Below are 26,655 nucleotides of genomic sequence, written 5' to 3'. Positions count from 1 at the left end.
GCGTCTTAGAAAGGTAGATAAGGATCTCTTAATGACCAGGCGTCTTAGAAAGGGAGATAAGGATCTCTTAATGACCAGGCGTCTTAGAAAGGGAGATAAGGTTCTCTTAATGACCAGGCGTCTTAGAAAGGGGGATAAGGATCTCTTAATGACCAGGCGTCTTAGAAAGGGAGATAAGGATCTCTTAATGACCAGGCGTCTTAGAAAGGGAGATAAGGATCTCTTAATGACCAGGCGTCTTAGAAAGGGAGATAAGGATCTCTTAATGACCAGGCGTCTTAGAAAGGGAGATAAGGATCTCTTAATGACCAGGCGTCTTAGAAAGGGAGATAAGGATCTCTTAGTGACCAGGCGTCATAGAAAGGAAGATAAGGATCTCTTAATGACCAGGCGTCTTAGAAAGGGAGATAAGGATCTCTTAGTGACCAGGCGTCTTAGAAAGGGAGATAAGGATCTCTTAATGACCAGGCGTCTTAGAAAGGGAGATAAGGATCTCTTAATGACCAGGCGTCTTAGAAAAGGAGATAAGGATCTCTTAATGACCAGGCGTCTTAGAAAGGGAGATAAGGATCTCTTAATGACCAGGCGTCTTAGAAAGGGAGATAAGGATCTCTTAGTGACCAGGCGTCTTACAGTGTATTGCATGATCAATCGGTGGAGATTGATGCCTTCTGTGGTGTTCGTCCCCTTTTATCCACAAATGTTGCTGACTTCATTAATTTTTATTACTTGACGATCGTTGATGTCGTCGTTTACGTTGTTGTCGTCTGAAGTGTGTTTACAGCCTGCACGCGGTATTGGGAACACGTGGGGAACCTTGCAATATAACATAATTTCTTAATGTTTTGTTTACCTATAATGTAAATTCCAGATATTGATTTCTCCTCGTCCTTCTACCGTTTTTGGTAATGTGACTGACTCTGTAGCTGCTCATGTGTGTGATAGTCAGTTGTCTCTTAATGTTGCGCTGGTTTTCTTTTCAAGTTCTGCTACTTCGCTTCCTGTTCGTTTTGTTACTCCAAATGTGTGTCGGAATTGGCGCTAGAAACGTATTAACCTCATCATTGATACTTAAGTTCTTACTCTTGAGCTTTGTTCCGGATTTTTATATATATATATATATATATATCGGGTGTTGCAAAATAAGTGTTACAACTCTTGGGAGGTGACTCCTGCCACTGAGACAAGAAAAAAAGTTCTCTTGAACTTTCGGCTATCGGACATAGTTTCGGATCTACAAGGTGCCGAACGCGTGGGAAAATGAATTTCGGACGCCAATAGTAAGGAAACTATCCAACGTAAAGAGGGCGGATAAAAAATTCACTGAAAAAGTCATACCTGCTGTATTGAATTTTGCATGTTTCACAATCCTACCATGCACACGCAAGGGATTCCCCAAAGTAACGTAGGGAGTCCCGGATAATCTGCCAAATGAAAATTGGTCTAAATGGATATGAATTGATAGGGTTTCTACCAGGTAGCAATAATTCGTTTGTATTAAGTCGATATCTGAAACAAAAACAAAATGGCGGACGCCTTCATGCCCGTTGTGAGTGGTTGCATAATCGCCAGGTACGGAGGCTATCCAACAGTGACGTTCTGAGTATTAGGTGTAGCGAATTTGTACTCAAATGCTCTGGAGTGTCGGTAGAGCACAACCGATGAAGCAGGGTGATTCATATGTGTGGAAACGTAACGAAAAATGCCCAAAAAAAATTCACTCATACGAAGTAAACGTGAGTTTAGAGCGTCGGAAATGTTAGGAATAGCATCAGGAACATGAAAGCCATTGCCATTTCACCAACAATATTCCATCAATCCGATGCAATATGATGTGTATGGTTGCATACCAATAAGGATGCAACAACTGAGGCCAAGTTGAAATTGTGCAAGGGGGACTCACAAAGAAATTGGAAAAAATGAAATGAAATCTTTGAGTTTTACGTCCCATGGTTATGCCGGTTAGGCTTAAGGAGACGGTGATGATGAGTAATGAATGAAATGGTGGAATGAAGAAAGTGGGAGAAAACGGGAAAACCCCGGGAACACCCACGCACATGGTGTTTGTCCACCAGAAAATTCACTTGGCGGGGACTGGGATCGAACCCGGGACCCCAAGCACCAGAGGCCACCGCGGCCCCTCACAAAGAAACTGGGTAAACAAAATGAATGTCACTAGTGGGATCGCATGATCGAAATTGAAATGTGGCGAATGTGTGTGTTGATATCAACATGTAGATAATGAACAAATGTCAACATGTCCCACTACTGCTGGGACATCGTCTCACGTGCGAAAACTAGGAAAGTAACGTTGTACATTCTGCTATTACATCTGGTGCATTTTTTGGTACAAGGTAACTAAAACACAATTGTATCAATGTCCCTCTTTGTTTGGGACATTGTCCCACAGTTGACACATATGAAAAGAAATCTCTTAATCCATGGTTCAAATTCTGATAGAACGTAAAAATAACAAACTTGTATCATGTCCCACGTCTTCTGGGACATATACGTACTCGAAATATAGGAAAATACTTCCAGAAATTCGTATCTTACACACAGTGCACATGCGAAGACAAAGACGAAAATGAGTCAATTTGGCACACGTAACACTACAGCTGGAACACCATACATACGGAAAATAAAACGACATGAGAAATAGAAAGAAACGTCTTAAAGCTCTGATTGTTTACAACTGTGCAGTAGGAGTAACAAAATGAAACACACAAGCATGTCGGGAGGCTGTACAAGAGCACCTGCCAACCAAAGTGGATACTCCTCAAAGAAATGAATACAGAGAAAGTGTGGCTCCCTCGAAGCCTCAGGGCTAGAGCGCTCGTTTTCGCTTCCGTGGTCGCAGTTTCCAATCCTACTGGGAGCCCATGGCGTCAGATTCAAGACCCGACTAGTTATTTTCATATTTCTCGCATGTGGGACGGTGTCCCAGCAGTAGTGGGACATGTTGACATTTGTTCATTAGCTACATGTAGATATCAACAGACACATTGGCCACATTTCAATATCGTTCATGTGAACCCACTAGTGACATTCATTTAGTTTACCCAGTTTTTTTGTGAGTCTCCTTGCACAATTTCAACTTGGCCTCAGTTGTTGCATCCTTATTCGTATGCAACCATACACATCATATTGCATCGGTTTGAGGGAATATTATTGGTGAAATGGCAATGGCTTACATGTTCTTGACGCTAATCCTTACATTTCCGACGCTTTGAACTCACGTTTACTTAGTATGAGTGCATTTTTTCTGGGCATTTTTCGTTACGTTTCCACACATATGAATCACCCTGCTTCATCGGTTGTGCTCTACCGACACTCCAGATGTCTTTCTAGAGCATTTGAGTACAATTTCGCTACACTTAATACTCAGAACGTCACTGTTGGCTAGCCTCCGTACCTGGCGATTATGCAACCACACACAACGGGCATGAAGGTGTCCGCCATTTTGTTTTTGTTTCAGATATCGACTTAATACAAACGAATTATTGTTACCTGGTAGAAACCCTATCAATTCATATCCATTTAGACCAATTTTCATTTGGCAGATTATCCGGGACTCCCTACGTTACTTTGGGGAATCCCTTGCGTGTGCATGGTAGGATTGTGAAACATGCAAAATTCAATACAGCAGGTATGACTTTTTCAGTGAATTTTTTATCCGCCCTCTTTACGTTGGATAGTTTCCTTACTATTGGCGTCCGAAATTCATTTTCCCACGCGTTCGGCACCTTGTAGATCCGAAACTATGTCCGATAGCCGAAAGTTCAAGAGAACTTTTTTTCTTGTCTCAGTGGCAGGAGTCACCTCCCAAGAGTTGTAACACTTATTTTGCAACACCCGATATATATATATATATATATATATATATATATATATTTCAGTCTTTGTTGGTAATTTTTAAAAATATATTTGTGTGTGTGTTCTATTCTTGATTGGTTGAAATCTAGGCACTAGTATATTTCTATCGACTTCGTGGCTTCCATTGTCTCATCTGTTACATAATTTAATCATTTTCTGGTGGTTTAATATGTGCTTCGTTTTACCTTTCTTCATTCCGAACTTTATTCTAATGTCTGTTGGGAATATTTCAGTAATCTTCAGTAGATTCCTCAATTCTGTTTTCGTACTTGCTTACAATTTGATATCACCGGTAGGGGTGTTATTTTTAATTTTGTTTTATTTAGTTTTATATTTAATTCATACTTCGTGTGATCCAGTAATGTAGATACTAGGTTGAGTCCTAAACAGAATAGAAGTGGGGTTAGGCTATATCCTTGGAATATCCTCTTGTGATTTGAATATCTTCTCTCTCCATTTCTGTCTGGTTATCTTTCAGGTAAAGTGTTGTATTCCGTTTGCAACAAAATTTATCAATTTCTCGTAAATTCGATACATTTATAAACTGCGAGATCCAAGAGTGCTGTGTTAAGTCATATGCTTTCTGATGGTCTATGTATGCTGGTATACATATCAATTTTCATCATAAGGCTGGTTTATTAGATACACTGAGTGCTCACTGAATTGCGACCACCTACCTAATACTTCGTTGGTCCGCATTTTGCTCGAAAGACGGCCTGGACACGACGTGGCATGGATTCTGTAAGTTGCTGATATGTTTCTACGGGGATCGGACACCATATATTCCTGATGGCATCACACAATGAGCCCATAGATGTTGGTACAGATGTCATGCTGCGAAGAGCTGGTTCCGCAACTTCCCATAAATGTTTCTATAGGATTAAGATTCGATGACTTAGGGGTCCAATTCATACCTTCAGCTCTGTGGAATGTTCCTTAAGCCAATCAAGTAGAGTCCTGGCTTGATGGCACCATGCATTGTCGTGGGGTAGAAGTGTTGCATTTTAGCGTTTGCGCGATCCTCTAACACCTGGAGATACACAAAGGACGTCTCACTGTGGTCCATACACACCAACAGTCCCAGTCCATGCGAACAGAAGCATCCCCAAACCGTACAGCCACCCCTACCTGCCTGTACAGTACGCACTATGTACGAGAAGTTCATAGCTTCGTGCTGTTAGCGCCATACATGCACACGCCTCTCTGAGAGGAGTAGCACAAACCGTGATATATCGGACAAACACACACTTTTCCAGTCATCCACGGTCCAATTAATGAGTTCCTGAGCCTGAGCGTGACGAATTTGGCGATGACGAGTGGTTCGTCTTCTATGGAACTGCATATGTGTGCCAGTGTGCGCCGTATAGTTGCGTGGGATATAGGTGTTGTGCATCCACCATTATATTGGTCACGTAATTCCCGGACAATGATGGTTCCTTTGGCTTTCACGAGCTGTTTGACGACACGCTCGCCCCACGTTTTGAACTTCCGTACACCTCTCTAGTTCCGTCTCTTACAGACTGTTACCCCATTTTCTTCCCACTCCTTGTACACCTTGCACTACACAGGAACGGGCGCATCCGACAAGTATTGCTGTCTGTTTTTTGACGCACCTATTGCTCTGGTACCCACAATCATGTCCTATTAAAATGCAGATAAATTGTGGGGCCGCGGTGGCTCAGTGGTAGAGCGTTTACCTCTGGTGCTAGGGGTCTCGGGTTCAAACCCTGCTCCCGCCAAGTGGACTTTGTGGTGGACAAACACCGTGTGCGTGGGTTTTCTCGGGGTTCTCCCGTTTCCTCCCACTTTCTTCATTCCACCATTTCATTCATATCTCATCATCACCGTCTCCTTTAGCCTAACCGGCATAACCGTGGGACGTAAAACTCAAAAATTTCATTTCATTTCATTGCAGATAAATTGTGCCCACCTCCCATTATAACAGTGTGCTGTCTGAAAACATGTAGCCTCTCGTGTGTTCTTTCTCTGCAATACTACCAGTAGGGGTGGTCATGTAATCAGCTCGGCTGCTGGCCACACTTTCTTGTGCGGAGGAGTGGTCGCAATTCATTGAGCACTCAGTGTATTACCGAGGTAGATGTTTGGCCCTGGCCAGAGCATAGTTTTCTTAACCCTCATACATAGTCCTTCAAAAACATAAAGCAGATGTTCCTTTGAGATGTATTATCAGGTCAACGCCATCCTACTTACAGGTTACCTAAGGACTTGTAATTTTTTTTTTCCGAGACTTAAATATAACTTTTTCACAATATTATATTACTCGCAGGCAGTTCCACAAGGTCAAAAATAGTTGTGGGTTTTTCAATAGTATCTAAAACATTAGAAGGAATATTGACAAAATATTGATTAAAACATTGATATTTTTTATTTCAGGATTAGTTGTGTGCGTGAACCAGGAATTTTAATTTCAAGGTTTTCTTGTTTTCATTGTTGATAATGTTCTATGCTATTTTAGTTTTATTTTCTTTAGAATGTATTTGTTTATTGTAGTACATTATTTTCGCCCCTAAAACCTTTTTTATATATTCTATTGTCGTGTAGAACTCAAGATTCGTGATGGGGCCGCGGTGGCTCAGTGGTAGAGCGTTCACCTCTGGTGCTTGGAGTCCCGGGTTCAAACCCTGCTCCTGCCAAGTGAACTGTGTGGTGGACAAACACCGTGTGCGTGATTTTTCTCGGGGTTCTCTCGTTTCCTCCCAGCCTTTGGCGTGGGAGACCCTGGTTCGATTCCCGGCGGGAGCACATGTGGTTCGGATTCCACGTTAATCAGTAGGTCCACGTCTCATATAGCCTCGCTGCTGAACGGGACGTTAAACTCAAAATCAACTCAACTCAACTCGTTTCCTCCCACTTTCTTCATTCCACCATTGCATTCATCTCTCATCGTCACCGTCTCCTTTAGCCTAACCGGCATAACCGTGGGACGTAAAAGTAAAAAATTTCATTTCATTTTCAAGATTCGTTATGCTTTTTGAGGATTTACATTTTGAATGTAAATATTTTTTTACTAGAAGTAATTATTCCTTTTGTAATTTGTTTCTTTTCTGGAAATTACCAACTTTGCGGAAGGGGAAAGCATATTCAAATACATGTTTAAATTAGATAAGAAATTACCAATCTTCTTCACTGAGAGAATCAAGAAATTTTCGGTAATTAAATTTACTGAAATTCCTCTTGTTTGTGCATTTCAGAAAAGGTTCGAACAATTTGTGGAAATTTGTTTACATGAATTTTTAAGCTAAATGTAGGTTCAATGCTAGGTTAATAACTTCTGTTTTATATGTATGTGAACTTACATTGGTAAAAATATCAATTGTAGTTTGTGATATTCTTGTTGGGTGTGTCACTCCGTGAATTGATGCATGTAAGTTATACGTGTTCATTATTTTTATAAGAATCTGAGATTTTTGTACTCACATTTATATTAAAATCTCCACAGATTACTGTGTATTAATACTTCAATTAAAGTTTTTTTTTTCATCAAGTGATTGAAACAAATATATTAACATTTGAACCTGGTGTACGACAGATAATCTTGAATTTTCCTTTTAAATTTATTTTCCAGTTCAATAGCAGTATATCCAAAATGTTTTTCTATGCTTCGTATTTTTTTTTTTTTTTTTTTTTCATAATTGGTGGTCGACTTGTTCTTACATTGCCTTTAATTATACACACATTCTCATTCCTTGTATTGTATTGTATTGTATTTATTTCGTCCTTTTTTCATACATTTAGCACTGTATTACAATGCATATAAAGTGGACACGTTATTTATATATGAATACAAAAGTAAAAGAAACAATAATAGTGAAAATTACACACACTAGGTTAATAATTAAGCCTTATTTCTTACATCTTACTACACTGTACATTTTACATGACATCATTGTTAAAAATAAACTTAGCAATTATTACTGCAGTGTATTTAGAAATCCTCCAACAAATATCTAATGCTAAAAGCAAGTAATGACATTGATTTACTGTACATCATGTAACATTTCTATTCACTTAGCAGTTCATGTATTCCTCTGCCGAGTAAAAGCAATGTTATAATAAATATTTCTGGAGTCCGTTTTTAAATTTAGCAACAGAGTCCTGAGTTTTTATTTCTTTCGGAAGTTTATTGTAAAGCAGTTTCTTTCGGAAGTTTATTGTAGAATGTCTGTAATGCGATGACAATCAAAAAATTCCCGGAATTTTGTTGTAGCTCTTTATTAGCACAATATAAGTACACATTTACTTGATCGCAAGGCACATTCGGAACATACACACTTCCTCCACCACTCCTGCCATTGCTGAAAACACCGACGAAATTCCTCTTTGGGTATCTTCCGAAATTCAGCCGTTGCGTTGGTTTTGATGTCTTCTACGGTGACGAAACGGGTACCGTTGTTGTTTTCCTTAAAGCATTGTCACCGCAAACTGACTTCAAGGCTATTAAAGTAGGTATCTGCCAATTTGTATAAAAACTAGATGTTGGGGCGTTGCTCGAACTGCGATAGTGCCCAACTGATAAAAACATATTCCTCCGTTTAGGTACACTACTCGTAAACTGACTATTATGACCTATTTACACTTGTCATATTCGTAACTAGGCAACTTAAGAACTGCGCTGTACAAGATTCACTGTGATCGCATCACAAATACGAAAACTAGAACAACATTCCGGGAACTTTAACTGCCCCTCGCATATAGCAGACAAGGTAAACTGTGAAATATAGAACGTTTAATCTTTTCCTAGCCAATGTTCACTAAAGCACGGAACATCACTATTATTACTTTTAAGAACAACTTCAAGATCGGGACACTTATTGCGAATTGATTATATTTTGAGGCATGATCACAATGTCTTTTTGAGGTTTTCATATATATTTGCAGACGGTAACTGTATTCTTTTGTATCCTGAAATCACGACTATGTATATATAAGCTGCACCTTTTGTACATTTATAATAAAAACTGAAGTGTGTTACGAATAAGTATAGTCAAGCCATCTGGTTCGCAACCGTCTACACATTTCTGGGAAGTAGTAGTAGATATAGATCACATGTATTTTATGAACTTGACGGACTGCGTAATTTTATCCTAATAATACCTTCAATGTTCTGCAACATATTGTTTTCCCTTATTGTTCATATGTTGTGCATTCCTCGTGAAAATAATTTGTACTCATGTCATTTAAATTTAAATACACACCTTGGGATTCAAGTACATCTGGGGACATTTTGCACAATTTTTAAGTTTTGGGGCTTGTGTTACTTATTCTCGATTGACACAGGAGTCTGGTATTAAATCGTGACGATTATACTTGGAACAATGAGAAAGAATGGTATGGAACTCATTTACAAGTCGGAGATGTAAGGGAACAAGTGGTTGCTACAAAAACAGGTTTTTCGGTTTTTAGGAAAACCAAAACCGGCTTTGAAGATTAAAAAAAAACTGTTTTCACCGAAACCGGTTTCGGTTTCCTTCAAAACCAGTTCCGTTTTTTTAATGGTTCTATTTCTAACCAGAATAGTGTTTCATTGTTTTCCGGAAACCGATTCCTTTTCCACAGAAATAGTTCTGTGTTTTCGAAAAGTTTCCACCGAAACCGGTTTTGTAGAAAACCGAAATGTTGGTTGTTCGGATTTTCTAGAAACCGGTTTTCGTTTTTTTTTTTTTTAACGGTTTTGCCCATCCCAGAAGGGAACCCAGTGATGCCTAGGTTTTATTTTTGTTTCAAATTTCAAATATGGAAATGTTCTATACTATAGGGTAATCGAATGTATATGATCATGGTATTTGCAAAATATAGTACGAATGCAGCGTACATTGTGGGTACCTGCAGTACCTGTCACACCTCGATTCAACTGTCGTCAAATTTGATGCTATAGGCAGGAGTAACTCTCATGCAGGGCGGTAAAGTTCTCGTGCTAAAATAATAGGATCAGAGTAAATGTTTACAAGAATCCGGGGTGTTCTAAAACTTTTGAGCGGTACTGTACCTGAAAAGGGCCTACCAGATAGGACTAAGTTGAAACCCATTGTCTCTGTTGAGATTGTTGCTTTCACGTGAGATGGCAATGGCTTCCTTTATTATTCTGTCCCAAAAATTGCTGCATCTGGCTACTATGGTGTTGTTTGTAAAACTCACTGTGTGCCCCAGCTCTAACAGTAAGTTATAAGCTACTAGTCCTGTTCGGGTTGTTACGCTGCTAATATTGTAAAATTTATGTACTTTTTGGATCAAAAGATCCAATATATTTCTGGCAAAATTTTTCTTCTAGGTCTTACATCTCGAGAACTGCATATAGTGTAGCCAAACCCAAACTATCACTTAACTCCGTATGATGTGCTTATTCCGTTAAAAAAAAAAAAAAAAAAAAAAAAAAACTCGATTTAGGGATTATTCAAAAATTTTGTGGCCTCTGATCCAAAAAATCAATATATTTCATACAATCAAACATTTTCTTGAACGCCCCATATTTTGAGAACTACATAAAGTGTAGCGTAACCGAAACTAACAATTTCTTCAGTACGGTGTTCTTATTCCGTAAAAAATATGAAAATTGGATATACCATAAAAAAAATACGAAAACCCGATTTAGGAGCCGTTCAAAAATTTTGTGACCCTTGATCCGAAAGTTTCAATATATTTCATTCAAACATTTTCTTGTACGCCTTGTCTCTGGAGAACTAGATATAGTGCAGCCAAACCCAAACTACCACTTAACTCAGTATGATGTACTTATTACGTAAAAAATACGAAAACTCGATTTAGGGGCCGTTCAAAATTTTGTGGGCCCTGATCCAAAAACTAATTATCGGCCAAGTTCGCAATCTTTTGATGATTTTTTTTTTTTGGATCATTCCCAAAATTCTTGGCCAAGATCGCAATCTTTTGATGCATTTTTTTGATCATTCCCAAAGTTCTTGGGCAAGATCGCAATCTTTTGATCAATTTTTTGGATGATTTCTAAAATTCTTGTATTAAGAATGTAATAAAGTGAAATTACTACTAATACTATTCTATTATTTTTGTAGCCCGCTTGAAGATCGTTCCACCGGATGTAATTGCTTTCACAAAAGATGGTACTGAAGTAGGATCAACTTTGGTTCTTACCAATACATCGGAGGAGCCAGCCACCTACAAGGTATGCTTCAAGTAATGGTAAAATCTTTTTATCTCTAGAAAAATGTGTAATGAGTAAATTTATAAAGAAATAAAACCCCTAATTATAGAATTTGAAATGTAATTGAAATACACTATTTTAAATGTATTACGCCTTTCTTCTGATTCGTTTTTCTTCTTTCACTATTTGTATCCTTGTTTTTGCTTGTCTATTATACTTCATATTTTCTAATATAAATAAAATAAAGAATTTGTTTGTGTGTTTGTCTGTCTGTGTGTGTGCTGCCTGGGGACCAGACGAGTGGACCCATAGTTACCAAATTTTGATCAGGGGGTACCTTGGTCCAAGCCCCAGATCAAGACGAAGCGTTTTTTTTTTTTTTTCAAATTTCGAACCAGAGGGTTCTCAGGGGACGTTTACTGGGATCGGCCTGGGATCTGGGCTGACAGTTACCAAATTTTGGTCACGGGTAACTCTGTCCAGGCCCCAGGCCAAGACGAAGCGTTTTTTTAAAATTCGAACCAGGGGGTCTTCAGAATTCGAACCAGGGGGCGTTTACCGGGACATGTAAAAGTAGTAGAAAATGACCGATATTAGTGTCGAATTCATAGAATTCGCGGTCGCTGAGATGAATGGTGAAACTTCGATCGCATTCACCCCATTCGTCTGCGGGTCTCAGGTCACCGGGGGGGGGGGATACCGAAACATGTAAAAGTAATCCAAAATGACGGATATTTGTGTCAAATCCATAGTTTTCGCGGTCGCTGAGATCAATGGTGACACTTCCAGTAACAATGACTTGCAAATTCAGCTACCATTGTATGCGGGCCGAGGGAGTCGGCGGGGGGAGGGGGCGATACCGAGACATGAAAAAAATGCCCAAAATGACGGATATTAGTGTCAAATCCATAGTTTTCGCGATCCTTGAATTAATTGTGGTACTCCCACAGGCATTGGCTTCCAAATACAGTCCCCATGGAAAAGAATGGGTATATTCAGCTAGTTTACTAATAATATTTAAGGTTCCTGAAAAGTACCTTATACTTTCTCATTCGTACTATTTACTCGTTCTCAATCTCTACACACTTGAGTACTCAGTACATTCATGTCGAATATCCCGAACGTCTCGGGACTATATACTCTACTTAATCGTGTGTTGGGAGATTATCTCGACTCTGTTACATTTTGATTTTCCTTCGGGAAGCAAAACTCTTGACCGTTCTCCAGAACCGTTTACTTGTGAATCTGCATTTTATGTACGTTGTTAATTTCGTTCAATGTGTATATATATTTTTTTATTTTTCCTGTTTGTCATTGTAGTCTTATGTTCGCTACTTATCGTTGTAACTTCTTTTTTCTTTTCTTTTTTCAACAAAGCTTTTTACCTTTCTTCTTTTATGTTTTACTAGCTGAAATGTCTGTTCTTGGCATGAGAAGAAAAAGTTTATGAGGAATATTTAAATCCTCTTCCTCCTTAGAATATTTATTTCAATGAAAGCGTAATGATAAAGATGCAGAAGATACTCCAACGCAAGTATTTCCAATTTGTACATTCTTCATGACTTATGATAAATACAGTATATCATCGTCGTCCTCAGAGTACAAAATATGAAATCCAGCTGGAGTAAGTTCCAATCCTAAACCTTCGTTCTTCTTGATGTTCCTCTGAAACCTATCATTAAAACTTTCATTTCCGATTTAAAATGAACATCATGAGAGTTTAAGCTGTTTGGTTTGCGTAATGTGAAGAGAGGATCAACAATGTAGCATCAAAAATAATAATGGCTGTTTAAATCGTTACCTCTCAATTGGTGAAGCAACCACCCATCATCAGGGGCGCCCGAAGAAAATTTTCTAGAGGGGCCCATTTCCTTGATTGCTATATTACGTCTGGTATTTAATATACGTGGTTTGCTATATTACGTATAGGGGAAGGTAGTACACAGTGGATCAATTTTTAAAACGTTCAGCATAAATCCGTTTAATGTAAGTATTACTGGAATTTGTTTAGTGTAGAACATGGACACATGTCTCCACTACATTCGTAAGTAATTTATTAATTTGTAGCGCTGCTCTGTATCTTACAGTCACAGTTAACGCTAATGCTTGTAAAGTGATTCACTGTGTACCACCATCGTACACAGTGGATCATATATGCGTACACAGTGGATCAAAGGAACAATGTATTGAAAGTAATGAATAGAAATGTATGATAAAAGGGCCCATCATTTGAAAATCTCCAAATCTACATAAAATTATAAGCATTATTGACAAAATCTGTACTATTACTCACAATACAAAATAAATTTTAAAATTCTAAATAAAAGTTAGAATTGAAGTATTACAAAATCTTAATAGCATACTATTAATTTCAGGAATTGATTACCAAAATAAATAATACAAACGACTGTTATAAAACAAACGTTTTAGACAATTAAATTGATATCTTGTACAGAGAATCATTGGTTCCGGATTAGTAAATTTAGAAGTTTAAGTAATTATGCACAATAGCATAAGCAATTTGTTATAAGAATGGAGAATTTAACTTTCTGTACTGGATTCAATTTGTCTGATTATGCAAATTATTAGTCAAGAGGTTTCGGAAGCCCTCTTACTATTCAAATATTGTGTATGGGTGAAATATCTGGATTATTTGGTTGGATGAAACTTTCAGGTATCTTCTCGCTTCTTAGAAACGAAATCTAAAGTCATTTTCATTGTTTTTCCTAGTCGTGATTTGACCAATGTAATGTGTCCGTGAAAGAAATCTTACAAGAACGTAATCACCAGGTTGAACTTTTCTTTGACTCTGTTTCAAATCATCATAAGTAGTAGTTTCTGTCTCTAAAGTAACATCGACCGTCTTCCTTAACCTGAGGGACATAATCGTGTGACAAACTAAAAGATTTCGTTTTCTAAAGTATCATCATCATCTGAAGAATCTTATAATACAATTGGCTGAAAATCGTCATTCTCCGTTGAACTACCATTTTCTTTCACTTTCTTCGGGACGGAACGTCTTTCTTTTATCCTTTTTGTTTCAGATTGCTGCTGAATTTGGAATATCTTTATTTACTGGCTTTGCCTTCAAAACGTTTGGCTCTTTCCGGAATGTCTGTGAAGAAACGGCTTCTGCCTTTCTTTCTACGATGTTTCTTGAGGTGACACAAAAACATTGTTTAAGTTCTTCTTTCTGGAAAGCATTTTCTTTCGAACCTGCATCTATATTCTCTACTTCTTGAATTAAAGGATTGTTGCTTGAGGAAGGTACATTGATTTGGTCTTCTATCTGTTTTTGCGTACATACAGTGTAGAAAAGAACCATTGTGTGTAAATACATTTTGATCGTAAGGAAACATTCCTGTCTTTCTAAATCCTGCTTTGATGTTGGTTGGAATCACTGCTCGTGCAAATACTTCCCAAGATTGAGCTGCTTCGTATATTAACATGGGCACTCTTGGGTTTTGTAACAATCAAGTATCCACAGCTGCATTTTAATAGTTCAATTAAAACGTTGGTCTTGTAAACCATTAATGAATCAGATTCTAAAAGCATTAAGAGAAAGTATGCTTTCAATAGTACGAAAACAGGCACATCCAACTGGTTGTATTTTAGAATGTGGTAACAATTTTTCATTCATCCATCCTGATGGAGTTCTCCAACTAAGTGGGTTAGGCGATGCCTCATTGATCATATGCTGTTCAAAATATTTCTTAGGATAAGCCATAGCTGGTGGCAAAAATATACCCGATGCTCACAGTCACACACGTCATAACGAGGACCCCATTTTCGCCACTCGTGCATAGATTTAATTGCGTAGCTTCTTTCTCTGCTATTACTTTCTTGGATGTCTGAACTCTTCTAGTTCATGTCTAAGTTGGAAATACGTGAAAGGCTATAGAATTTGGGATATTTCGTAGAGTAAGTTACATAAATTACTAAAGAATGCCTAAACATTGGGCCTAAACATTGTGTTTGTTGAATAATAACAATCTTGAGAGTCCAAGATTGACGCTTTCCAACACATCTTCGGGATTTCTAATACTAAGATCTTTATAACGATTCACTCTAAACCTGAAATTTTGCTTTTTCCTCACGAAGCAGGTATCGATATATTGTTGTTCTTGGCAATTTCATACGCCAAATGCCTCACGGCCACGGTAGACTAACACATTTTGTTGCACATTTTTATATATTTCGGAGATAAATGCTCCAACTCTGAAAAAAAAAAATGTCGTACAGAAAAATTTGGCTTCATTTTAGCATTGTTACCTGGTACTTTATTATTTTTTGACATGTCTGTTCAAAGTTCTGTAATCGATGTTCTTCAATTTACTAACACGTCTAATAGAATATCACTGCTCTACCGCTAATTGCACTGTTTCTCTCATCGAAATGTCTTTCATGTTGCCTTGCGTGTATTTCCTCATGGTCAAACCATTCATCTGTAACATGTAACATGATAGTAAAAGTTCCGTAAGATCCCAATATTATGATGTGTTTCTAAGTGAGTATGCCAAATACTTGAACTTCTATAAACACAATGAGGTACAGAGTGGATCAGTCCACTGTGTACCACACCGATGTGATCCACTGTGTACTTGTTGCTGTTAACCCAAACAATTTCCCACGACAAGGAACTATTAAAGTAGAACAACAAAATAAAGAATGCTATATTACAAATACATTCTTACCTGATGAACAAACTCCATGGCTCTGGATAAGTATAGTTTTTGTAAGTATAGTTTTTAATATAATTCATTCTGCTCTGGTCAGAACTGTGTTTTATTTGTTACATTCTTACTTACTTCCCATGTCCATGATATTCTAAATTACAAGATAAATCTCAGTCAGAGCATTCCCTTCTGTTACTTAATTTTTTACTTTAGCACGAGGAAAACAGATTTTTCACTTCACCACAAGTGAGAAGCCTCCATTGTTGTTGACATTTCGTTAATAAGTGTGTAATGTGAAAACAGAATAACTGACATGCGCTAGTTGAATTTGTGCAATAAATAAATGAATAACGCCTTCTGATCCACTGTGTACAATGATCCACCTACATTTTCGTGAGCCAGAGTGGGGCCCGGGCCCCACCTGCCCTCCCCTTTGGGCACCCATGCCCATCAACAATTATACCTAGGTATTCACAACATCTAATTTACTTGCTGACGGCTTGGATATTTCGCACAAAAGAGTTTTCGAAAAAAATCTTGTCTAACAAAGTTACGAAAAAAGCAAAAGAAAGCTTATATTCCATGACATCTAAGTTCAAGCAGTTTTTCGTGACAACACACCAATCTCTGTATTGTCTGGAACAGCTAATTGTGTTTCATGCTGAAGGAGCCATTAGCATAATTCTAAACCATGTTAATAACCATTTCTTTTTCTTGCAAATGTGAAAGTATCTGGTGAACTTCCATCCATCCATCTTCATAAAAATCCTTTGGCTTCACTAACGTTGACAAACTCTTATACGTTGCACTATACGATAACCGTACAAAAAATGCATAGAGGAATTTACTTGACAGTTCAAATCCATGGTAATACTCCAAGGTTTTCAATTACCAAATCACGTGACAATGTCTCGGAGTGTCGAGACGTTCGTCTTCCAGTTCATTCATCTGCTGCAAACGAAAGTGGATTTTGGATAACGATTATGTCCAGTAGTTGCAAGATATGAACCTTTCTTATTTTAGATTTCAAATACAGACCACATAACTTCTAAAAATAGAAACGGTTTCCATATACTGAAAGCAAGGTTTTACTGTCCAGAGATCGCTTCAACTTTTCTGTTCAGTTTACTATGCTCTGAAGAAAAAAAAAATGATAAAATAACAGGGCTGACAACTGTACGGGTTTCGCCCGTATTGTACGGGTTTAACAACTCAGATATGCGTGTACGAGTTAGTATTCAAAATGTACGGGTGAACTAATAAATTTGAGACTGGTTTTCTTTTATTAGTTAAAAGCAACAATTAGATCATTATTGTTATAATTTAGCAAAATAAATAAATAAAATAAAAAATGGTCTTATTTGCCTTCCCTGCTTTGATCAGAATCACAAAGTAAGATACGAACAGAGTGGTAACTTTGTAAGAAGCCCAATAGTAATTATCTAGCCCCCATACAACCAGCAATTTTGTTTTCCGGTATTGAGTTACGTGGCGCCACAGTACCTATTTCTAGCATTTGCTGCTGTATTGAAATGTGCTAAAAATGAAAACAAGTGTAAGTTTAAGGGTGTTCATAAATAAATGTTAATTACAGTTTCAAATAAACCTTATTTTGTTTTTCTAACAAATATTGGTAAACATAGATTAAAAAAACATACATGGATGTATTTAATTAAATAAGTTTCTAATTTAACGAAATTGAATTTGGAGGACTCAAGCTGTGAATGTACGGGTCAGCAGGTTTGAAAAGTTGGCAGTCCTGTAAAATAACACTTTCACTTTGATACAATTTCATTCAAAATATTCTCTTAACGTTCTTTGATTTCTTCAAATTAATTTTTAAAATTTGTCTACTGGAACTCATTTTTAAAATTTTTCCAATTTTCGGAATTTTTCCGAAATATATACTCAAAGTAAAATAAACAAGAAAAGACTTGCATTCGAAGGAACCACGAGTAGGGTGATCGATAGAACATTCTTACTAATAAAACTGGTTCCCACTTTAAAAAATATAGAAATTCTGATTTAAGACTTTCGAAAGAGAAGTGTGTTCGAGTTACTTGAAACTTGACTGCTCATTCGTCTCTGTTCCTGAGATACTTCGTGGCTAAGCGGTTAGCGTACGCGCCTTTGGCGTGGGAGACCCGGGTTCGATTTCCGGAGGGAGTTCATGTGGTTCGGATTCCACGTTAATCAGTAGGCCCCGTCTCATATAGCCTAGCTGCTAAAAGAAACGTTAAATCAACTCAACTCGTTTCTGTTTCTTCTCAGAATTTTCTGTTAGCAATGTTCCAGTAATGAATTTAGTCCCAAATATATGCGTAATATAAATGTGTAACCTTTTGTTCTTTGAAATCTAAACTAGAAATTATACCATTTCAGATTAAAACAACATCGCCTGAGAAGTTCCGAGTAAGGCCTGGCATTGGAATCCTAGCCCCGGGTGCGTCAGCTCAGGTAAAAGTTTATTTACAGTCGGAGTACCCAGCAGCGAGTCTGATCCGAGACAAGTTCCTGGTGATGTGCCTCGTTTTGGATTCTGAAAACACTAGTCAACAGGAGGTGGCGGAGTTATGGAGGGTAAGCAATTTCAACAGTTATTTCCAAATAGAGGCTTTCTCTAGAAGTAATGTAATCAGTTTTAGTGACAGAATAAAACTTTGCAGCACAGTAATTTCATAAAAACTTTTAAGTCATTAGATCCTTTCTATTTTAAGTGTGCCCCTTCTGGCGCTTCTGTCGATGTGTGTTTTTCCTTACCTCCCTCGAAAAAGGAGGGACAAGTTGCTGCGACCGAGATCTTTTAGTTGAGGATGCGGAAGTTACCACAATGAATTATTTCATGGACTTCGCTGTGCTCTATCTTGTTAGCTATTCTAAGTAGCCTACGATCTTCACTCGTCAAGACCAAACGACTGAATGACAAATTGGCAACACAGCTGAGGTCATCCACTTCTTTTCCCTATGAAAAGGGAGGGTTTTTCTCCGTCAGAGGGATGGCGGGATTGGGGTCGAAGTATGTTTCGCATATTTTCCGAGGGCACACCTGAAATAAACAGCCTGTAGAGCACATTTGTTTTTTCTTGGCACGCTTCCCGCCTAAAGGATGGATCTGTCTGCAACGTTTTGTTGCCACGCCACGATTATGTTGAGAGTTATTATAATACACTGAATTCTTAAGTCCGATTTGTAATATGAAATAGGAACAAAATTTTCTGGGATGCCATTGTTACATTCTCATTCTACGAATCATAGAATCATAATTTATTGTACCAACAATCGAATCTCTCCAAATTTACCATTCTCCAGTTTGATTGCACTATTTCCAATGAAAAATTACGCCCTGCAATTATTCTGATGGGCAGACTTTGCGGCGTAAAACCCGCCTGGGGCACCTCTGCCGTGTCCTCTCAAAATTATCTCCATATCCCAGATAGAAAAACATGAATGGCCAAATTTCTAGACCCTGTAATTTACTTAAAAACATCTGTGAAATACTACGTTGTTTCCTTTCTAGATGTCGAATATTCTTTACTGTATTTATTATTCATATACATAAGTATATTAACCAACTACGCGTTGAGAAGAGATCTGCAGTTTGAAATTAGTTTCTAGCCACTTCTTTCCAAGTACTGTTACCGGGTATTCAGCTTGTGCCTATGGAACCATTATATATATATATATATATATATATATATATATATATATATATATATATATACTCACGGGACTACTCAGCAGCTTGTAAGAAAGAAATAATTAGAAATACTAAGTTTAGGTTACACTTGTCTCTCTACAAATTGTCAAATTAAGGAGAGTACAACACAGTAACGAAGCTTTTTTATGTAAACTTGAATTCTTTCTCTTCGTTTGACTATCTGATTAGGGTGACCATAAAATTTTCAACTGAAAACGGGACAAGTTCCGGCATTTTAAAAATCATGAAAAATAAGAAACACCTCAGTGCGTAAATTAGTTCCTGTTTACCTTATCTTATGAAAAAGGAAAAACACGTTGAAGTTTGTTCAACATCCAAGCAACTGCGAAAACCTCTACTGCCTTTCGAGCAGTACTGCGAAATATAATCATGTTTGATGTGGGAAATTTCAGTTCAATACTTGCCTCTTTGTTATTATTAATTTATTAATACCTTTACAAGGAGTAAAAATGAAATGAAATGAAATCTGAGAGTTTTACGTCCCACGCGTATGCCGGTTAGGCTAAAGGAGACGGTGATTATGAGAAATGAATGAAATGGTGGAATGAAGAAAGTGGGAGGAAACGGAAGAACCCCGAGAAAACCCACGCACATGGTGTTTGTCCACCACAAAGTTCACTTGGCGGGAGCTGGGATCGAACCCGCGACCCCAAGCACCAGAGGTGAACGCTCTATCACTGAGCCACCGCGGCCCCCTACAAGGAGTAAAGGTACTGGGTTTGTTATTTACTTCTTTCATTTGCATAAAACGTGAAGAATACTATTTTTTTTTCATCTACTGACGGAACGGCCGGGACACGCTTCTAAAACGGGACTGTCCCGGTTAAAATGGGACGTATGGTCGCTCTGCTGACAAAGCAATAGTACTACCGGTATAAACATTATTAACATATTAGAGGAGGAATATGTACCAACAGCAATAGAAAATATGTATTGGGAATATAGTAAACACTCTCAACATCAGTAAATTCGACACGTCTTTACCTTTTTGGATCAAAAGATCCAATATATTTCAATCAAAATTTTTCTTGTAGGCCTTATATCTGGAGAACTACACATAGTGTAGCCAAACCCAAACTATCACTTAACTGACTAAAAAATACGAAAACTCGATTTTGGTTCCGTTGAAAAATGTTGTGGCCCCTTATCCAAAAACTAACTATTGCCCAAGATCAGAATATTTTCATCCATTTTTGGGATCATTCCTAAAATTCTTGTTCTATAGCTTTATCCTTCAAGCTTGCGATAGTGATGTTTGTATTGTACTTGACTAAAAGCATACTTTACTGCCCGTTGTAGTTGTTTGAGATTGTAAGTAAGGTTTAAAAAACGTGACCGCTTCACTGCAAAGAAACAGACAAAACTGTTTGTCGGAACTCCACTGGAAGTATGTCTGTATATTTCTTGTCTATCGTAGGACCCATGGATTATGTAAATTCGTTGAAATCTTGAATTCGACTTTTTCGCACGATCATTAAACTTTGTTACCTTCTATGGTCGCTCGAAAGTAAAAAAGAATGTATTTTAATTCAAAAGAATCACTGATTAGAATTAGGTCAATAAAGTACACGAAGGGGCCGCGGTGGCTCAGTGATAGAGCGCACATCTCTTGTGGATAGGGACCTTGGTTCGATCCCAGCTTGCGCCAAGTGAGCTTTGTGGTGGACAAACACCGCGTGCGTGGGTTTTCTCGGAGTCCTCCCGTTTCCTCACACTTTCTTCATTTCACCATTTCATTCATTTCTCATTAACACCGTCTCCTTTAGCCTAGCCGGCATATCCGTGGGACGTAAAACTGAAAGATTTTTAAAGTAGACGAAGGTTAACATATAGTGTATATTTCAGTACTAGCAGATACAAGCAAATACAGTTATTGAATTTAAAAACCAAAGAGAATATATGACAGTGTAGTTGCAGATGGCTTTAAATCCTAATTTTCTGTTCTTTCTTTTAACTTTGCCTCTTTGGTGCTTGCAGAATCCTGGACATCGAGCTATTGAGCAACACCGCCTGAGATGTAGTATGGCGGCTAATGCTGCAGAGGTAACTGGAGATGCTAGTTACAACGACGTAATTGAGAAGCTGACAGTTATTAGTAATAATGTAAGTATTAACAGCATCCGTGAAGAATTTGTTTCTTGTGTCACATATGGTATAATTGGAAGCAATGAATATCCACTTTTTTCGCCTTTTTTAATAATTTTATTTTAGTGATTACAACCAATTACAAGAATAATATATATCGTACGAAACCTTGACGAAAATTGGCGTAGTTCTAGACCGTAACGAGATTAGTAAACACGTTCAATATTATGGCGTGTAGATCTTTAGTTCCCGAATGATTAGCTATCAAGGAACTGAGTTTGGACTTTGTAAAAGGATATTATGTATCGCGTGCTGTCAATAAAATTCATTCAGTTTTGGCCAAACTTGACCTTAAGGTGTCCAGACCTTTGGTTCCCGAGTTATTGGCGTCGAATTTCGTTTTGAACTCAGTGAAATTGTATATATCTATATATTAAAATGCTACGTTTATATGTTTGAGCCCAATAAAAGTTTATGACCAATCCTGTCCACAGAGAGTTCTCTGGAACGATAGGTTCTATAAAGATGCCTTTTTTACTGATCGATTACAAATTTTGTGTAGATTGTTCAGTTCTAATTGAATATTAAAAAAAAAAAAAAATGGTAGCCGTTATTTCTTTATTACATTTCTTAGGGGTACACTGGAAGTAGGATTTTTTTTTTAAATCATCATATCTTACGAGTTATATACTCCAACACCACACATTGTATATCGGGTTGGTATATCTCCGGCGTTTGTTTCATGCCCAAACGATAATGAAAAACGAAGGATAACCATTTCTCCAGGCTAAGATGAGTCTTTATTGTTTGGAATGTTTTGGCTGTATGTATAAGATATTTGCCTATTACATACTGCATGCAAGAAGAAAGAAAACATTTATATATCTTATAATCAAACTAAACGAGGTTCACGTTCATTGTAAACTACGTAATCACTGGGGTAACTTTTGGAGGATTCTATTACATTAGTCAGGCGACGGAGCGACAGCGACGGCGAAAACGCACTTACTCTTGCCTTAATAATGGCGAAGATCTAAGGACTGTTGTCGAAATAAAATGAAGTAAAACATTATTTTAGTTGTCTGAGGAGTTCGTAACACTGAGATATGAAGAAAAAAAAAAAAATAATAATAATGGGCTGTGTAGATTGCGCGAGTTCAACTAGTGTGTATATATATATATATATATATATATATATATATATATATATATATATATATATTAGCTGAACTTCCGCAATCTACACAGCTCATTATTTTTTCATATCTCAGTGTTACGAACTCCTCAGACAACTAAAATTATGTTTTACTTCATTTTGTATATAAGATGACTAAAACGCGATTGATGGAAATAATTCGATTTTGACCAAATTTGGCATTGTAGTAAACCTTTGCGTGGGTGGTGACAAATCTGGAAAACCGAAAAGCGTCAGGGAATTTGAGATGGCCAGGAATAGTCAGGGAATTTCGATTTAGTCTAGTAGCTTAGCAACATAAAAGGGCCGAATTGTGCAAAATGTGATACCAACATGCCACTTTCAGGGATGATAGGCCTATTAATAAGAAGTAAATCCTGATATAGAACCACCTCGGCGGGGGTCTTGTTTTACGTTTATGACGTCATCAATATGGACGCCAACGAATTTCCACTTAACTGAGTTTAAAAATGTATAACTCCATTACCATTCAAGGTAGAAACTTTGTTTCTCCTTTATTTTGCAGAGAATATATTGTGCCTCTATTGTCATTATAAATACTTGCCTTATATTGCGGCCATTTTTAAATATGGCGTCTCAAACTGGAAAAATGTTTATTTTCAAAACGATTTTTTATGTTTTATAGCAAATAACTTTGAAACGGCTATGATTATGGAAAAATACTTTGAAACAATTGTCAAAGGTCATTTCAATAGCTTTCGAACGCGATCAGAACCATTGATGTATCTCAACAAATAACTGAGAGAATAAATTTTTTGTAGGACTAAATGTCGAACTTTCGTGAATAATGTTCGAATGTATCCGTAGATGTAGTTGTATGGTATTTGTAGTTCCATTGGTCCTTTTATAATAGGAACATAGTACCGCTATCAGTATGTTCCTTTTAACGTGGAGAATAGTAAATCACAAGTGTTTATCTTCTGTCCGTGCTGAAAACCCTTTATAATGTCATAAATCCAAGATGGCCGCCGCGGTTTATCTCCGGTACGAGAAGTGGGAATTTCTCGCCACAGAAAAATAATAGAAACATGCAATAACCGCCAATCTCTTTCTTTGGATGTGAAGAATCTTGACATAACATGTGATTGGCTCCCCTTTGTGTCTAGAAGCCAGTATATTACGTCATAAACACAGTATGGCGCCATGGCTTACATAAGGATTATGAAAATTATTTATTTCTCGCATTAGAGAAACGATAGAAACGTACAACAACCACCAATATCTTTTTTCATATGTAGAATCATAAAGTAACATAAGTTATTGTCTTTTCTTTGAGGCGAAAGGCGAGTATATGACGTCTTAAACCCAAGATTGCCGTCGACTCTTAAATATGCATGAAGAAAACTATGCCGTTCTCACCTAAGAAAGGTGATAGAAACGTGCAAAACCACTATTTTTTCTCCCTAAATAAACCTCCTTTGGATCATGAAGTAACACAAAGGTTTATCGTGTTTGCGCCCAAAGGTTAGTATTTGTCTTGTTTAAGTGTATTACATCGATATACAAAGTAGCCGCTGTAGGTATTTTGAATATTATATTATGCATTAAACTGAAAACTAACTAAGCTGAAATTATGCATTATTCGAAAATAAATTTGAAATATATTCTCTTTAATACTAATTGTCCGAAAGTGAATAGTTTTCATGTTGTTAAACAAAGTATTATGCGCTATATGAAAGTATAAAGCTTGTACTAGTATTTGCGCAATATGAAAATTCCAAGGAATATGGGAACTGTGCATTTCGAAAGACATATTTTACATTTAAAACATTTTTAATCAGTCCAATGAGAATGTAATTGTCTGAAAATTATGCTTTTCATATTATTTTACAAAATAGGTCGAGGCACAAGGCGTCAAATTTCAAACCACCGCTCAGAAACAGACTCAATGTATAAATTTAACAGTATATAAGCGAGAGATAAATTTAAACACAATGAACAGTTATACAATTAAATATGCTAAGAATTTAGAAGAGAAAATATTAGTGATATAGTATGACTATTAACTTAACATCTGAAACGTACTTCAGAGAACTAGGGGAAGTAATTTTTGTTAATCATATTTCTTATTTAGACAACATCAATTCACAATAAAATGATCTTCTCAATCACAATGTCCATCGCAGGTACACAATAAAGTGCACACTAACCCCAAGTTTTGACACTTGCAAGAGTGTTGACAAAGAGTCTTGCAACCACAGCGAACAAGTTCTCTACAGTGCGCAGAAACTTCTGGAAGTAAGGACCACAGAGAATAATAACCACGATCCACTTCTTCCAACCTCTTTACAAATTTCGGGTATTATGGGCACTTTCTCGAGAGCTTGAGACCAGTAATACCCGGCCTGTAGGGCAGTTCGCAGACAGTGTTGAAATAAGGCTGTCTCTGATGGGATCCCTTCGTAAGAACAATTCTTTTTCGTCATTAATCTTTGTCGACAGTCGTTAACATTTAGTAAAGAACTAGAGCGATCGTACAGGAGTACGGTGAAGCGTTGAAGAGCTGCAAAGTCCTGTGCTGAAATTTCAGCAGGAGTAACTGAAAGTTTGGTGAATGTATCCGTTATTTCAGGGAATTCTTGCCACACCTGCCAAGTTGTCTTCTTGCCATGACCACCAAAAGCGGACACTGTGTCACACCCTCTAATGCGTGCCAAAAAGAGCAGGGCTTTTAAGTGAGACATTCCTAGGCTTGTTGCAATTTCATAGACAGGAATAAATCTCTTATTTTTACCAGTCCCATATTCAATCCACAAGTATGATACATTGAGCTCAAAGAATAAAGCAACGGAAATAACAACAACATCAGAATCGACAGTTTTAATTGAGATATTCTTATGTCCGTGGTTGCTGGCATGCAATGCATGCAAGAACATGCGTGTGTCTGCTTCTTCTTGTTTGCAGGGCATAAGGCTTGTTACGTCCATATTAGAGTTTGCTGATGCGGTATCATCACATGCACACACACTCTCTCTTACTATCTTATGTTCTGTAAGTGTTTACACAGAAGTCGAAATAAATCAGTTTTGTTTTCAGAATTATTCAAAAAGAATGCCCATTTTTTGGAGTCAGTGTGGAGTCTTTCACAAGTATTCTTGGTCCTTTTCCTCGTTGGTCTCGTTCTTCTTTTTTCAGACTGTCGGGATCATAATTGTCAAATACTATGTCCATTCTGACAACATCACTCGCAAACTTTTCTAAAAATGGTTGAAATGTGTTAGTGTAATACATAGAAAACGTCTGTCCCGGAATAGGCTTCAGCATGTGAGCTAATACTGCTCCATCAAATATAATACACGAAATACTAGGTACATCGTATTATGATGTTCCAAGTAGTTCTAAGCAAGAAATAACACCTGATTTTGTTCCCTTGCGCAATTGACCATTTGAAGAGAGTGACGGAGGATACGAAAGGTTTTCGTGAGCAAAGAAATCTTTGATGTCTCCACCTCGACTTTAACAAGCTATGTATAAACGAGAAAACAGGCTACAGTCACTCTTTAAAATTGACTCCTTGAGTCCTTTCTTCGTTCCTTCTTTTTGCGATGTGTGAAAAAGCGAAAGTTTATTTCTTTTAATCGGTTCTCTTAAAGGCGTCTGACATTCGATGAGCCGTTTCCGAACAAATGTTTTGTACTGTTGCTTTCCCGATTTTTCTGCTTTGAAGACAGATTCATCTGCTTTCTCATCCATAACAACATATGTGGCAACGCATATTAGGGCACCATTTTCTTGAGCAAATGTATTTCTGTAATCATCTTCACATGCATTTATTAAAGCTTTCACATGTTTTTTGAACTAGAGGAAAAAGCGTCTGTATCTTCATGATGACTGTGATAATCTGAATTATCACTTCCTCTGCCTCTTTCTCAAATTCGGTTAGTAATCCTGCAATCACTGGTAGCGAAACCATCCAACGCAAAAGAGCACTTTCATTATCAAATAGACC

The 26,655-nt window shown here is 37.4% G+C and overlaps 1 protein-coding gene across 1 annotated transcript in view; it reads left to right on the top strand.

Moving 5' to 3' along the window:
* LOC145674473 (motile sperm domain-containing protein 2-like) overlaps nt 1-26,655 on the top strand; it is a 218,885-nt gene that overhangs the window by 169,400 nt on the left and 22,830 nt on the right. Inside the window, exons 8-10 of the mRNA XM_081744586.1 lie at nt 10,923-11,032; nt 18,070-18,267; nt 21,383-21,508. Of these exons, the coding sequence (XP_081600712.1) occupies nt 10,923-11,032; nt 18,070-18,267; nt 21,383-21,508 (434 nt within the window). The remainder of the gene's footprint in view (nt 1-10,922; nt 11,033-18,069; nt 18,268-21,382; nt 21,509-26,655) is intronic.

The sequence above is a fragment of the Thermobia domestica genome, chromosome 17 (assembly GCF_964235325.1).
Source record: "Thermobia domestica chromosome 17, izTheDome1.hap1.1, whole genome shotgun sequence".
Taxonomy (NCBI): domain Eukaryota; kingdom Metazoa; phylum Arthropoda; class Insecta; order Zygentoma; family Lepismatidae; genus Thermobia; species Thermobia domestica.
Note: the sequence above shows the minus strand (reverse complement) of the source record. Positions and strands in the feature narration are given on the sequence as shown.